Below are 15,037 nucleotides of genomic sequence, written 5' to 3' on the forward strand. Positions count from 1 at the left end.
CACACACACACACACACACACACACACATTCCTGTCTCCAAAAACTGGAAGGGAAAAAAAAAGGAAAGGAAAAAAATAAAGTTAGAAAGTAGCTATTCCCTAGTCCTGTTGTAATCTCACCTGGATGCTCAGGGTTCTATGCCACCTCACTCCCATGTCCACTTTTTATATTTGGAATATGCTTTGTGGAGTGACCAATGGAATGCAGGGCCTCATGCAAGCATTCTCATGCTGAGAAAATGAGTTATACCTCCAGCCCTCAAAGTTTCCCAGTTTGTTTGTTTGTTTGTTTGTTTGTTTTTTTCAAGACATGTTTCTCTGTGTAGCCCTGGCTGTCCTGGAACTCACTTTGTAGACCAGGCTGGCTTCGAACTCAAATCCGCCTGCCTCAGCTTCCAAGTGCTGGGATTACAGGTGTGTGCCACCACTGCCCGGCAGTTTCCCAGTTTTTAAATGTTCTCCTTTATTTTCACAAAGGTGCTGTATGTGGATTATACAAGACTGGAAATGCAGATAAGTGAAATTTGGAAACTATAAAATCTATTCTACTATTAACATATAAATTTTTTTCTGGTCTTTTAAACACATATAAATATTTGCTTACTAATATGGAAAATACAGTTACCTTTTCTTCAAACAATTTTTTTGTAATCTACTTTATTTAAATTACATTTTTATTTCATATTTTTATGTGTGCATGTGGGAAGTACATGTGTACCTGGGTGTTCATGTGGAGGTGAGAAGACAGCTCCTGAGACTTGGTTCCTTCCTTCTGTGGTATGGGACCCAGAGACTGAACTCAGCTCCTCAGAATTGGCAGCAAGCACCTTCATCTCCTGAGCCATCTCTCCAGCCTACTTAATTCTTTTTTTTTTTAGTTAATAATCTTCAGCTTTCCATATCTGTTTAATCACATACCCAGTCCATATTCAAATTTATCTAATTGTTCAAACCATCTCATTAATGGTTGGTGTCTCCAGTTTGTGTATAAAATATTACCCAAACAAGAGGAAACATTGCATTGCTTTTTAAAAGGGGTCTGCAAAACTGGATGTAGTCATGCAAGCCTTTAATCCCAGCATTCAGCTAATGAACTTCTGAATATGAAGCCAGTCTGCTCTACATAGAGAGTTCCAGGCTAGCTAGGGCTACATAGTGTGACTCTGTCTTAAAAGAGAAAAAAGGTTGTGGGGGTCTGGTTTGGAGTGCTGGGAAGAGGGTTGGTGGGTAGAAATGTTTGCTGCTGACGCCTGACAACCTGAGTCTGGGCCAAAGACCTGTGGTAAGAGAAAACCAACTCCTTAAACTGGCCTCTGACCTCCACATGTGACTTGGCACATGCACATCTGAACAAACTGTACATACACATAATATATTTTCTTAAAAATTAAAACGTTACTCATCCATTCCATGTTTGAATAGGTACTTTCACTTTTTGTCTTTAGTTGGGAGTGGTGCCACACATCTTTCATCCCATCATTCAGGAGTCAGAGGCCAGTAATCTACATAGTGAATTCCAGGCCAATCAAGGACCCTCTCTCAAAAAAAAAAGGGGGGGGCTATTTTTATTAGTTATACATGTGCAGAGTATAGAGCCCACCAGAATTAAAACCAGTGCCCCATTCCCCTTCCCTAAAACGGTTCTACTTCCCCCAAACAGTTGTTTTTCAACAATTTGGCTATTTCTTGGGTATTCATCATGGTATCATCAACCAAGAAACATGCTTATATCATTTCTTTGAAATTTTAAAAAAATATTTACTTCATGTGTATTATATGTGTGAGTATATGTCTGTGCACTATGTGTGTACAAGAACCCAAGAAGGTCAGAAGAAGTACTGGAATGCCTGGAATTGGTGTTAGAGATAGTTATGAATCAGCATGTGGGACTGGCAATCCAACTCGGATCCTCTAGAAGAGCAGGCAGGTCCTTAACCAATGAAGCATCTCTCCAGGCCCACTTCTTTGAGGTTTTCTTTCAGTAATGGTTTTACCCATCACAAATGAGATGAACCTTTTCTCTTCCTGTCCACACCTGCACACCTGCTGTTCTCCTAGGATGGTATTAGGTTTGTTTAAATCACTATTTGATGTTTTCATATCAAAGGTTAGGTAAGTTGTTTTTCCTGTAGCTGATTTCTATTAGTATCCCACTATGACTTCCCAATGCTGAGAAATCCTTTTAGTTTCTTTGGAATTAAAAATTGAATTGGTACTTAAAAGAAAAATCAAAAACAAAAACTAAAAAAGACTTGCTGTGTGAGGGATCAAACCCTGGCCTTCCACATCAATCAAACCTTCTACAAAAGCACTGACTGGGTCATTGTGCCCCAGATGCAGCCCTGGTACTTTTATTGTCTTTGTTTTTAAGGTCTTTTATCATTAGTTAAGCTACAGATTCTCTGTAATTTGTCTAAAAGTCATCAAACAAAAATGGTCAACATATTCTGACACATGGCACATGGATATTCTATCAGCAGCTTCTTTTCTTTCTTTCTTTTCTTTTTTTTTTTTTAAGATTTATTTATTTATTATATGTAAGTACACTGTAGCTGTCTTCAGACACTCCAGAAGAGGGCTTCAGATCTTGTTACGGATGGTTATGAGCCACCACGTGGTTGCTGGGATTTGAACTCAGGACCTTCGGAAGAGCAGTCAGGTGCCCTTACCCACTGAGCCACCTCACCAGCCCCCAGCAGCTTCTTTTCTTTTTAAGAAAAGGTCTAACTATGAAGCTTTGGCTGGTCTGAAACTTACTGTGTGTTCTATCGAGGCTGGCCTCACGCTTAGAAAGCCTCTGCTTCCTAAGTGCTGGGACTAAAAGCATTTTTCACCGTACCTAGCCTACCTTCTTAACATTTTAAAACATTTATTTATGTGCATTTTTTGTGGCTATATATCATGTGTATGACGCAGTCTTCACAGGCTAGAAAAGGGAGTTGGAGCCCCTGGATCTGGAGTTACTAATGGTTGGGGCTACCTAGATGGATACTGGGAACCAAACTCAGATCCTCTGGAAGAACAGCAAGTGCCCTTAACCACTGAGCTGCGTCTCCAGCCCCAGCGCTCTTGATGTCTTTTAATTAGTTAATTATCTTTAGACAGAATCTTAACCATGTAACTCATGTGACTGTGACTGGCTTTGAACTCTTCTGCCTCCACTCCCTGCTCACTTTGCTGCCTCCTCCTCCTCCTCCTCCTCCTTCTTCTTCTTAACTTCATGTCTTCCTCCTCCTCCTCCTCCTTCCTTTTTTTTTTTTTTTTTTTTTTTCCAAGACAGGGTTTCTTTATGTAGCCCTGCCTGTCCTGGACTCACTCTGTAGATCAGGCTGGCCTTGAACTCAGAGATCCAGGGGCTTCTGCCTCCCAAGTTCTGGGATTAAAGGCATGCACTACCACTGCTGGGCTTCACTTTGTCTTCTTAAAGGAATAGTCTCCCTGAGCCTTCTGATCTGCTGTAAGATGAGTTTGTTTTCTTCCAAACTGCTATGCTGGTGCCTCCGACTCCACATCCTGAGGCACTTTCTGAAAAGGGAACTTTTCCTTTTTCTTTTTCTTTTTCTTTTTCTTTTTCTTTTTCTTTTTCTTTTTCTTTTTCTTTTCTTTTCTTTTCTTTTCTTTTTGAACTGTGTATGTGTAAGAATATCTTTATTCTACTCTCACAGAGTGTTGATTTCTACGTTAGAAAGGCCCCTCCAAAAGATGCCAGAGGTACCTTTCCCACTGCCTTCTGCCTTCACTGTGTCCACTGATTGTTCACGTTCTAATTCAAGAATGACCTTTTTGCCAGGAAACTGTTTCTTCCTCCTAGAAATAAGAACTTCTGTTTCCCTCACTATTAGGGATATTTTTTTCTCTTTTGTGAGTCAGAGTCTTATTTTATAGCACAGGCTAGCCTTAAACTTGGAAGCCTCTGCCTCTGCCTCCTCAACAGCAGCCCAGCTGAGTGCCGGGATTTCACTTTGTGCCATGGTGCCTGACTGCTGTTAGGAATTATCCTTACATTGTTCTCCTGGTCATTATGTAGGTCATTCTGCCTTTAAACATCCAAATTTCTATATGATTGTGATTTCCCCTTCTGCATTCTGTGACCATCACACCTCTCTGGAACTCAGTTGTTTGGAAGTTGACCTTCTAAGTCAGTCTGCTTGGATTTCTTTTTCTTTTCTAGTTTCTATCATTTCTCTTTTTACTTTTCTTTCTGGTCCCTTTAGCAATCTTTGCCTTTCAACTTTTCTTTTCTTTCTTTCTTTTTCTTTTTTTAAATTTTATTTATTTATTATATGTAAGTACACTGTAGCTGTCTTCAGACACACCAGAAAAGGGCATCAGATCCCATTACAGATGGTTATGAGCCACCATGTGGTTGCTGGGATTTTCCTCCGGAAGAGCAGTCAGTGCTCTTAACTGCTAAGCCATCTCTCCAGCCGCCTTTCAACTTTTCTAATAAGAGTTTCTTTTCTTAGTTTTTTTGAGACTATACTTGCTGTATAGTATAGCCCTGAGTGGCCTGGTACTTGATGTTTAGCCCCAGTCTGGCCTCAAACCCATAGCAGTTCTCCTGCCTCAGTATCCCAAGGGCTGAGATTACATGTGCAGGTAAGATTCTCAAGACAGTCTGGAACTCAATATATAACTGGGGGGCTGAGCTTGAACTCCAGAGCCTCCTGTTGTATCCTTCTGAGTGCAGGATTGTAGTCTCCTGCTTTTAGCAATAGTTCCCTAATATAGGTTGAAGGTTGCTGAGTGGTGATTTCACAACTCTGATTACATTGACACCCACTGAACTGTTCATTTTAGTGGGTTGAATTTTATGGGAAATGAAATATACACCTTAATAAAGCTAGGGATAAAATACCTTTAGGTGAGTTCCAGGACAGCCAGGGCTATACAGAGAAACCCTGTCTCGAAAAACCAAAAAAAAAAAAAATACCTTTAGGCATGTCTGTGAAGAATTAATCACTCTTTTGAAGTTTTCTTCTCCTATATAATCTTTCTTTTCTGTGTTTTATGTAGGATTTTCTTGGCTGTCTAGTGGTTCTAAGCTATCCACTCACCAGAGAATGAGGGACTAGACCCAACATTCAGGATACAGAGGCAAGACACTCACTAGGAGTTTGAGAGTAGCATGAGCAAGCTTTCAGGGTAGCCATAGTGTGAGACACTGTCTCACAATAAAACAAAAACAATAGAAGAGTAAGGGACTAGAGCTGGGCTGCTGTTCAGGAGGCTGAAGCAGCATCACAGGTAAAAGTTCTGCCTGTGTGTGCTGCAGGGTTGGTTCACAGTCAACCTGAGTAAGACTCTGTGAGGGGGTCTCCGCCAGATCACCACCGTCATGGACACGGGTCGTGTGCAGCCCATCAAGCTGGCCAGGGTAACCGAAGTGCTGGGCATTACAGGTTCGCAGGGACAGTGCACGCAGGTGCGAGTGGAATTTATGGATGACGCCAGCTGCTCTATCACCCGAAATGTCAAAGGCCCTGTTTCAGAGGGTGACGTGCTCACCCAATTGGAGTCAGAAAGAGAAGCTCGGAGGTTGCGCTGACCTTGCTGCTGGGTTCTGGATATCCCCTACTTAGCCCACAGAATGACCAACAACTGTTAAATAAAGCGTTTGTATTAAAAAAAAAAAAAAAGACTCTGTGAGGGGATGTGGTGGGGTGGGGTGGTTTACAGCCTGACTGCTCTGTGTGTCTGGCTATGGTCTGTGAGCCTGACTATAAGATACATTGGCCAGACACTTTTATGGGGTGATTCTGTGTCACCTGTTCTCTTAGGCTTGTCAGCTTCCCCAGGGAAGATTCTTCTGTCTCTTTCTGGAAGGATATGAAGCTGGCTGCTAGCATTGTGGGAACTCTGGAGAAGGTTGTCCTTAACCACTTAGCAAGGAGACACCAGCCTCCCACTTGCAGGGTGGCATTCTCACTTCTAGCTGCCTGCCATCTTCCAGTCTTTACTCTTTAACTCTCTGGAGGGTTAAGCCTCTGTCAAGTTGGAAGAACGCCTTCTTAAAAATGGGAACTTTCAAACATAGGAAAATGGAGACAGTAGTGGGCTGATTCCCACATACCTTAGTCAGTTTCAACAATTGCCAATTCAAGGCAAACTTTATTTGTTCTAAACACCACCAATTTTCTCTTGTCCAAATTATTTAAAAGCAAAGCTTAACATTTTATCAATGTCATTGTGCATTTTTAAAAGATTTATTTATTTGTTCTTTTGTGTGTATGGATGTTTTGCCTACATGTCTGTGTACACGCCATATGCATGCAGTGCCTGAGGAGGCCAGAAGAGGGCATCGTATCCTCTAGAACCAGAGTTAAAGATAGTTGTGAGCCACTACCACCATGCAGGTGCTGGGAACAGGACCCAGGTTCTCTGCAAGAACAATTGGTGTTATTAACCAATGAACCATCTCTCCAGCCCCTCGTTGTATAATTCTAAAATATAAGGACTCAAAAATGTAAAGGAAATAAAAACCCCTTAACTTAGAAACAAACCAACAAAAACAAACAAACAAAAAAAAATTCAACAATTCTTTAAGATGAATGTCCACTGGTAATTTCTAACTGCTTCTAAATGTGCTTTTCACTTTAGCAGTACCTGTTGCTACCAGCTAAAGAGTTCTGCAGTGTAGGGCTCAGATTACTTCTCTGGCTCTGCCCTCTGCAGCACACAACAATTGTCCCTAGGCTCAGGCCAGCTTCATTCCATGCCTGCTGTTGTTCTTGGTGGTCACCCCGTGGTACTGGTTGGAGTCTTTTGCTACAGCTGGGCTGCATTTTCTCCAATAGCCTCTTCTGGGCCCTTTTCAGGACTTAGCCCTGCCACACAGTGCTATCCAGGCCTCATTTGCTCTCCATTACCTCTTCCTTCTTTATGTCACCAAAACCCAGTACCACCCGGATGACTCTTACACTACCAAATTCAGCTGCCAACACAAGGTACGACTTGGCCACCTCCAAAACCCAGTTTCTGTGTATTAACACTGAAGAAACACTTCTTAAAACATTTCACCAGGGGTTGGAGAGATGGCTCAGTGGTTAAGAGCACTGACTGCTCTTCCAGAGGTCCTGAATTCAATTCCCAGCAACCATGTGGTGGCTCACAACCATCTGTAATAGGATCTGATGCCCTTCTCTGGTATGTCTGAAGACAGCTACAGTGTACTTACTTATAATAAATAAATCTTAAAAAAAAAGATTTCACCTAAATGATACTGGCCTTTTTGTTTGTTTGTTTGTTTTAAAGATTTATTTATTGTAAGTACACTGTAGCTGTCTTCAAATACTCCAGAAGAGGGTGTCAGATCTCATTACAGATGGTTGTGAGCCACCATGTGGTTGCTGGGATTTGAACTCAGGACCTTCAGAAGAGCAGTCAGTGCTCTTAACCGCTGAGCCATCTCTCCTCTCTCCAGCTTTTTTTTTGTTTGTTTGTTTTTGTTTTAAAGCTTTATTGTAGAAAGGTAAAGAGAAAGAGAAGGCAGAAAGAGAGGCTGGCCATGGCCACTTGGAGAGACGGGGGAAGGGAGGGGGAAAGGAGAGCTAGAGATGAGAATAAGAGAGGTGAGAGCTTAAGAGTGATCTTAATCACTGCTAATTTCTCACCTCTGGCTGACCAGAATCCATTACCCCAACAAAACAAAGGCTTCATTTTAGTGGCTTTGGTATCTTGTTACTCACAGCCCCGACTAACCTGTCTCTGCCTCCCGAGTTCTGGGATTAAAGGCCTGAGCCAGAAATTCTTAACTCAAAATCTGCAATGGTCTGATAGAGGCTTTGAGTGACTCCTAAACATCCCTCTGGAATGTCACAAGCCAGGCCTCCATCCTCTGCTTTTGAGAGACTTTGGGTTTTAAAAAGAGACTTTCTGTTATTTTTTAAAAAGAAACTAAACTTTTAAAACTGTTTGAATTTGGGGCTATGGGACTTCTTAAGTTTGTAGAATCTTTTAATATTGTGATATTAATATCAATGTGGGATCTTGGGGATGAACAAGAAAGGAAAGGTTGTGGCTTAGCTGTGATGTGTCTGTGTCAAGTTGATAAGGGGTCTTTTGTGCTGGCTAGTTTTATGTCAACTTGATACTCAATTGAGAAAAAATACCTTTGTAAGACTGGACTGTAGGCAAACCTGTTGGGCATTTTCTTAATAAGTGATTGATGTAGGAGGGTCCAGCCCATTGTAGACAGGGCCATTCCTGGGCTGGTGGTCCTAGGTTCTATAAGAGAGTAGCCTGAGCAAACCATGTAATGGCTCAGAGCTATCTAGTAAGCAGCACCCCTCCATGGCCTCTGCATCAACTTCTGCCTCCAGGTTCCAACCCTGTTTGAGTTCCTGCCCTGACTTCCTTTAGTGATGGAGTATGATGTGGAAGTGTACGCCAAATAAGTCCTTTCCTCCCCAACTAGGTTTTGGTCATAGTGTTTCATCACAGCAATAGTAACTTCTACTAAGACACTCCCAGTGATCTGCAGATGTGTGCAGTGGTGAAGCGATTGCCTGGTATGAGCAAGGTCCTAAGTATAATCACTAGACAGTTCGCTCAACACACATACCACACAAAATCCTGTTCTCCACAGGGTATGGGACATATCCTTCCTCTTGTACATTGTACTTTGACTAGTGTAATCTTTGATCCTATTCACTTTTTGGACAATCTTGTCAGACTGATTAGAGCAAAAGTAATGCTATGGATTTGTCCTTAGCACATTATTTCTAAATTCTGTCTCATCCTACATTCATGCCTAAAGTTTCTGGTTACAAATGTGGGAATCTGTACCTGTTCCTTTTGAATACTGTACTGTCCAGACATCTATGATGGGATGGAAATGGGCATTGTGTCTATCATGGAACCTTGTTGGGTTATTTTCCTGATCATGGAGCAGAGGAGTAAGGCAAGGGGGGCAACTTTTTGAGGAAGCGAAGCTTACTTGGAAAGGTTGGAAGACTCTGGTAGTGAGGAGGTGTGTGAGTGTATGTATCAGCAACAGGACTGAAACCAGGGCACAGGGACGGAGACAGGGAGAAAGCACAGTTCTGTGAGGACATTCTTGTAGAATGTGACGGGGAAGCAGAGGTTTATAGATTAGAAAATGAACGTTGTTTTGCTAGATGCTTTAATTGTAAAGGACTTTATTCCTGTGTACCTTGTCCAGGCAGCAGCTTGTGAATGTGGGAACTGGCTTATATTTCAGATCAAACAACTCATGTCCACATAGCTATTAGGGACGACTAGTATTCAAACTGAGTCCCATGCTGAACCAGGTTTCCTAAATAGTCTAGTGTGGGCAAGGGCAAGGTCCACAATGGTTAAAAATACTGAAGCAGTAGACCAAAGTAATGCTTTGTGTTTGAGGTGTTGAGGAGGCCCAGACTTTTGTACCCAGTTCTTTCAAATTTTCACTTTGTGTTTGACATTTTCTGTACTTTACATCTCTTGTTGCTGTGACCGAATTTAAGAAAGAACTTAAGGGAGGAAGGGTTTGTTTTGACTGAGTCTGAGAAAGACTGTAGTCCATCCTGACCCAGAACACCTGTCAGTAAGCACATGAGGTCATGTTAAGTCTACAATCTGGAAGTAGAAAATTGACAGAAAGTGAGGTCCGGCTGCAAAGGCTCAAGGCCCATACACAGTGAGCCACATTCACCAGCCAGAATTTACTTCCCAACATTTCCATAACCTTCCAAAACAGTACCACCAGTCATGGACTAAGTGTTCAAACACATGGGCCTATAGGGGTCGGTCTTTCTTTCTTTCTTTTCTTTCTTAGTACACTTTCTATAAGAGTACACTGTAGCTGTCTTCAGACACACCAGAAGAGAGCATCAGATCCCATTACAGATGGTTGTGAGCCACCATGTGGTTGCTGGGAATTGAACTCAGGACCTCTGGAAGAGCAGTCAGTGCTTTTAACCACTGAGCTATCTCTCCAGTCCCCTAGGGGACATTTCCTGTTCAGACCACAGCAATGTACAACTATTGAAAAATTTTACAATGGATGCTTTCTTCTGAAATTATTTGGAGATGTGGAAGAATTAGTACTTTGGAGGAGAAATGAGACTATAAATTTGGTGCACAAATATGTCTCATAAAACACAAAGATCTAATATTTTGAATCTATTTGTTCTTTGAATGAAATACATATGTGTACATATATATGTCTTTTACATTGTAGGCCTTTGCCCAGTTTGATGCTGAGGGAGATGGGACAGTTGATGCTGAGAATATGTTGGAGGCCCTCAAGAACTCCAGTGGAGCCAATCTTCAAGGGGAGCTGAGCCATGTCATCAGACAACTGCAAGCCTGTTCTCTTGTTCCAGGTAGGTGCTCACATGAATTCTGAAGGCTCAAGACATTCTCCTAGAACCAGAGTGTTTTCAGTTAGTAAATGCAGCAGAAATGGCATCTAGGATAAGCCTCGTTGGTTATGGCACAACTACTGCACAAAGCTTAGAACAAAAATCAACGTTGTGCTGCAGACTGACCCAGCTGTGGCACTGTGAATTCCCCCACTGAACGAAATCAGGGAAATCATCACTTTCATTCCTCAGCAGCGGTGGCTGGGCAGTTTTCTGGTTTTCTTCCCCCTGGTCAAGAGCTTTGCTCCCTTCAGAAGCATCCCTGGCCCTGCATGTTCTCATGGAATCCTGCCCCTGGCTGCATGTTCCCATAGCATCCCGCCTCTGTCTGCAGTGCTCTTCTTTACTTTCCTTTTTCTGTTTTTTTTTTCTTTTCTTTTTTTTCCTTTGGCAACTTAATATTTTGTAATTAATTCATTTTTAATAGTGTAAGCACCTTTAGAATAGTGATCTTCTCTTATTTTTGCTGTGTCCTCACATTTTATTTTTGGCATGTGGCAAACATTTTATTGTTATTTTCTAAATCTTTTACTTTGAAACTTTAGTAATTTTTATAAAGTAAAAAAATGTTAAAAATTAAGCAGTGGTGCTTCTACCTGTTGTACTCTTAAAAAATACTGCCTTTAAATCTTTTTTGCTTGTTTGTTTTGTTTTCTTTGTGTTCCTGTTCTTGATCCCTCTGCCCCCACTGCCCCACCTCTTGTGTGTACTGAGGCTAGAACCTATGGGCTTATACGTGTTAGGCTTGCACTGTACAACTTTACTATATACCCAGCCTGGTCTGTGTTTTTAGATGATTTCCTTGGTGACTCAGACTTACATAAAGACAGCATCAGAATAAGTCTTACTTTCATTTTTTTTCAAGTGAGATGCCAATTCAATTTGAAAGGGAAATAGCATTGCACATCATCTGACCTAAGAATTTTGCCTGCTCTGTACACCAAGTGACAGTATTTAGTGTCTCTAGGGCAGGAATAAAGGCAGGATAGTCTTGGCAGATGGTGTGAGTCTAATGGCTGTTGATCCTTCTGACCTACTGCCAAGTGATGTATTGAACCAGGGAAAGAAAATGTCTGCATCTTAATGGAGAATGAATGTTTTGTTGCCTTTTATTATATAATTCTTATTTGGCATCATAGGTAGCCTGTATTATTTTTCCTGGTCTCATGGTAGTTAAGCTGAATTTTGAATTTCATTTAGCTAGCATATCTTAGCATTTACAGTCACTCCCACCTTTGCATTGCAAATATGTGGGTAGCATTGTTTGGATTTCTCAGATTGTGTGTATGTGCATGAATGTGCTAGGGATCAAATCAGGATCTCACAAATGTTAGGCAAGCATTGTATCTCTCTGAACTATCACCTGAGTTTTAGGTATTGCAGGTAGGGTTGAGAAGGGAGACTACCAGTGGATAATGTCTGCTGCACTGCAGGCCTGATGGAGGAGGGAAAGGCTGATGGAGAGTGAGTCAGCGTCCAGATCCTGAAGTGCTCATATAGTACACTCAGGACTCAGAGCTTTCAGTTCAAAAATATGCAGCAGTATCACACATACAAGAATTGTCACAGTTGCAAGCCTTTGTAAACTGAGGTCATATCTATGTGGTCCTGTGTAGTTTCCTAGTCCCCTCTCAAATATTCTCTCACACTGAAACTTGTTCTTGCATTTCATTGTTGACACTTAAGAGTTCACTGGAATCCATTCTTTTACAGAACATTCCTAAAACTGAAAACATCTTCCATTTCAGCATTGTATGTTAGGTAATTTTATCTACTTTTATCTACATTTATTTACATTAAATTTATTTATATCCCAAACACAGCTTCCCCCTCACAGAGTCCCTTCCCTATCCCCTTCACCCCTGAGAAGGTGGGGCCTCCCTAGTTATCCCCCACCCTGGTGCATCAAGACTGTAGGATTAGGCACATCCTCTCCCACTAAGGCCAGACAAGGCAGCCTCTGCTGCATATGTGCTAGGGGCCTTGGTCCAGCCTATGTGTACTTTTTGGTTGGTAGCTCAGTCTCTGAGAGCTCCCAGGGGTCCAGGTTAGTTGACACTGTTGGTGGTCCTGTGTGAGTCCTATCCCCTTCAGGGCCTTCAATCCTTCTAACTCTTCTAGTGAATCTGTTCTGCTATTAAAGACAAGTTCCCTAGAGACTGCTAGCATCTTGAACAGAGGCTATTTACATAGGTCACTTGAACTTGTGAAAAATTATCGAATAATACAACTATGTGACTTTAAAAAATTTTTTTGACTTTCTTTTCATATATTATGATTCATTTAAAAAGTAGGGGGAAAATCTACAAATGTGTCTCTGCTTCCAGAAAAACTGCCATGTTTCCCCTGCTTACTTCACCTGTGCCTCTGGGCATAGTAACCTCAACTTGAGACTCATTAATTTTGGTTCTAAGGAACCAGAAAAGGAGTCTAAACAGTGGCAGGTATGGTCTGTGTCATGTCTTCATAAGATTACTTGGGACAATTGTACATGGGAGTCAGGAGACATTCAGGGAATCTAAGATGATTAGAGCATCTAAATGGGGTATCTGAACAAGAGGTGCTGAGAATGAAGAGAAGATGGAGGATCAGGCTTCAGATGAGTCACTGGGAGAAGGATCTAGAATGGCAGGAGGAGCACAAGGAGGGAGTGGAGGAGTGTTCCCCACCCCACCTTCTTCTCGCTATCTTGTGAGTCACCCGAGCTTCATATCCACCCTGTTGTAAAGCAAGGCTGCCTGGACCTTTGCCACCCCTGGACAACATGCTACACCTTGTGGGGGCCATATGAGACAGCATATGCCAAGTACTTTTTACACCATGTAAAATTCTGCTAGAAACGAGCAATGGCAACAGATGTTTTGTTGTTAGGACTTTAGCATGAACACTAAGCTCCAAGGCATCGATCCCTTCTTCTGGCCTGTGTGGACACCAGATATGCATGTAGAGCATATACATACATGCAGGTAAAACACTCATACATACAAATAAATATAAAAATAAATATATCCTTTAAAAATATTTTTTCCTAACTGCTAAGCTATCTCTCTAGTCCCTGAAATTCTTAAATTGAGATTGCTCCAGGTTTGTTTCCTTATGAGGCTTGAAATTTCAGTAAAGTTAATGGCTGTTTTTAATTTAGTCAATTCAGATGGGGCAGCAGGTACAGGATGTGGGAACTATTGTGGTTGCTTCATCAAAACCCCAAAAATGGATTTTATGTCTTTAGGTTTCATCGACATATTTTCAGAGTCAAAGGAGGGCCTTGGCATTCACTCGTCAATGATACTGCGCTTCCTGCATCGCAATCGGATTTCTAGCATGGTGATTCCCTACCCAATGTTAGACCACTGTAATAACATGTGCACCATGAGATCGTCAGTTCTGAAGGAGTCTCTGGATCAGCTGGTACAAAAAGAAAAGGGTATGTGTATGGGAGAGCTGCCTGAAAATACTCTCCTATTATTTCTTCCAGTGTTTAGTAAAGGGTGAGCCAGTATGTCTGAAAATCCTTGACCAGCTTGTAGCCTAAGAATGTTCAGCCTGTCTCCTTTCGTGGGCATGTCTGATGAGTTGCGTTTGGTCCCCAAAATTTGTATAAAAAGTAAGACATAATGGTGCACATCTGTGATCTCAGCATGCATGGAAAGCATATCAGGAGAATCAGCTGGAAGCTGACCAGTCTGAGTATCTAGGGCGGCAGCGGAGACAGGAGAAACCCTGCCTCTCAGAATGCTTTTTCCTTCTTCCACATGTGTGCTGTGATGCACATGGAGACCCACTTTCACAAGAAGAAGGAGAAGGAGAAGGAGAAGGAGAAGGAGAAGGAGAAGGAGAAGAAGAAGAAAAAGAAGAAGAAGAAAAGAAGAAGAAGAAGAGGAGGAGGAGGAGGAGGAAGAGGAGGAAAAGGAGGAAGAGGAAGAAAAACAGATCAGACTCTCAGCCAAAAACATAAGCAATCAAAATAGGCATTCCAGGAGCAAAATATATTTTCTGTCATATTAATGATGCTGAGTTTTGGCTTTTCTTTTCTTTTTTTTTTTTTTGTAACTATTCTCAGTTTGTTACTTAACTTTTTGTCCCATGGCAATAAACACCCAAGTAAATATTGGTTGTTCATAAGTGCATATATTTACATTTTGAATGTATAAACAGTATATGACTTGATCTTTCAAAGAAAGACTGTTAACCTGGAAAAGAAAGAGAAGGGAGGACCAGGAAATACTCAGAAATATAAGTGGCTTAAAAAGCCTCATTTGAGCCAGCAAGATGGCTTGGCAGCTGAAGGCATTTATGACCAAGATTGAAATCCCGAGTTTCATCTCCAGAACACACACAATAGAAGGAGAAAAGCAACTCTTGCAGTTTGTCCTATGCTTTCTGCACCTGTGCACTATGACATGTGCTTACCCCCACACAAATTCAAATAAATAAATAATAAGCAAGCAAATTAACAAATATGATTTTTAAAAAAGCATAATTACAGAAATGTAAGTGCAAAGTATTCTTCCCTTAGTGTAGGTTTATAAAGATACCATTTCTGTGGTATCACAGTGTAGTCAATAAGAAGATGGGGCAAAGCCGGGCTTGGTGGCACACACCTTTGATCCTAGCACTCAGGAGGCAGAGGCAGGCGGATTTCTGAGTTCAAGGCCAGCCTGGTCTACAAA

At 41.6% G+C, this 15,037-nt stretch overlaps 1 protein-coding gene and 1 pseudogene across 3 annotated transcripts in view; both read left to right on the forward strand.

Annotated features, from left to right (window-relative positions):
• The window catches only part of Zzef1 (zinc finger ZZ-type and EF-hand domain containing 1), a 124,862-nt gene that overhangs the window by 11,603 nt on the left and 98,222 nt on the right, over window positions 1–15,037 (forward strand). For all 3 annotated transcript variants that reach the window (XM_029545621.1, XM_029545623.1, XM_021212533.2), the window contains exons 2-3: window positions 10,184–10,328; window positions 13,597–13,791. In XM_029545621.1, coding sequence (XP_029401481.1) covers window positions 10,184–10,328; window positions 13,597–13,791 — 340 coding nt within the window. The remainder of the gene's footprint in view (window positions 1–10,183; window positions 10,329–13,596; window positions 13,792–15,037) is intronic.
• Window positions 5,339–5,548, forward strand: LOC110331709 (annotated as a pseudogene).

This window comes from Mus pahari, chromosome 14 (genome assembly GCF_900095145.1).
Source record: "Mus pahari chromosome 14, PAHARI_EIJ_v1.1, whole genome shotgun sequence".
NCBI lineage: Eukaryota > Metazoa > Chordata > Mammalia > Rodentia > Muridae > Mus > Mus pahari.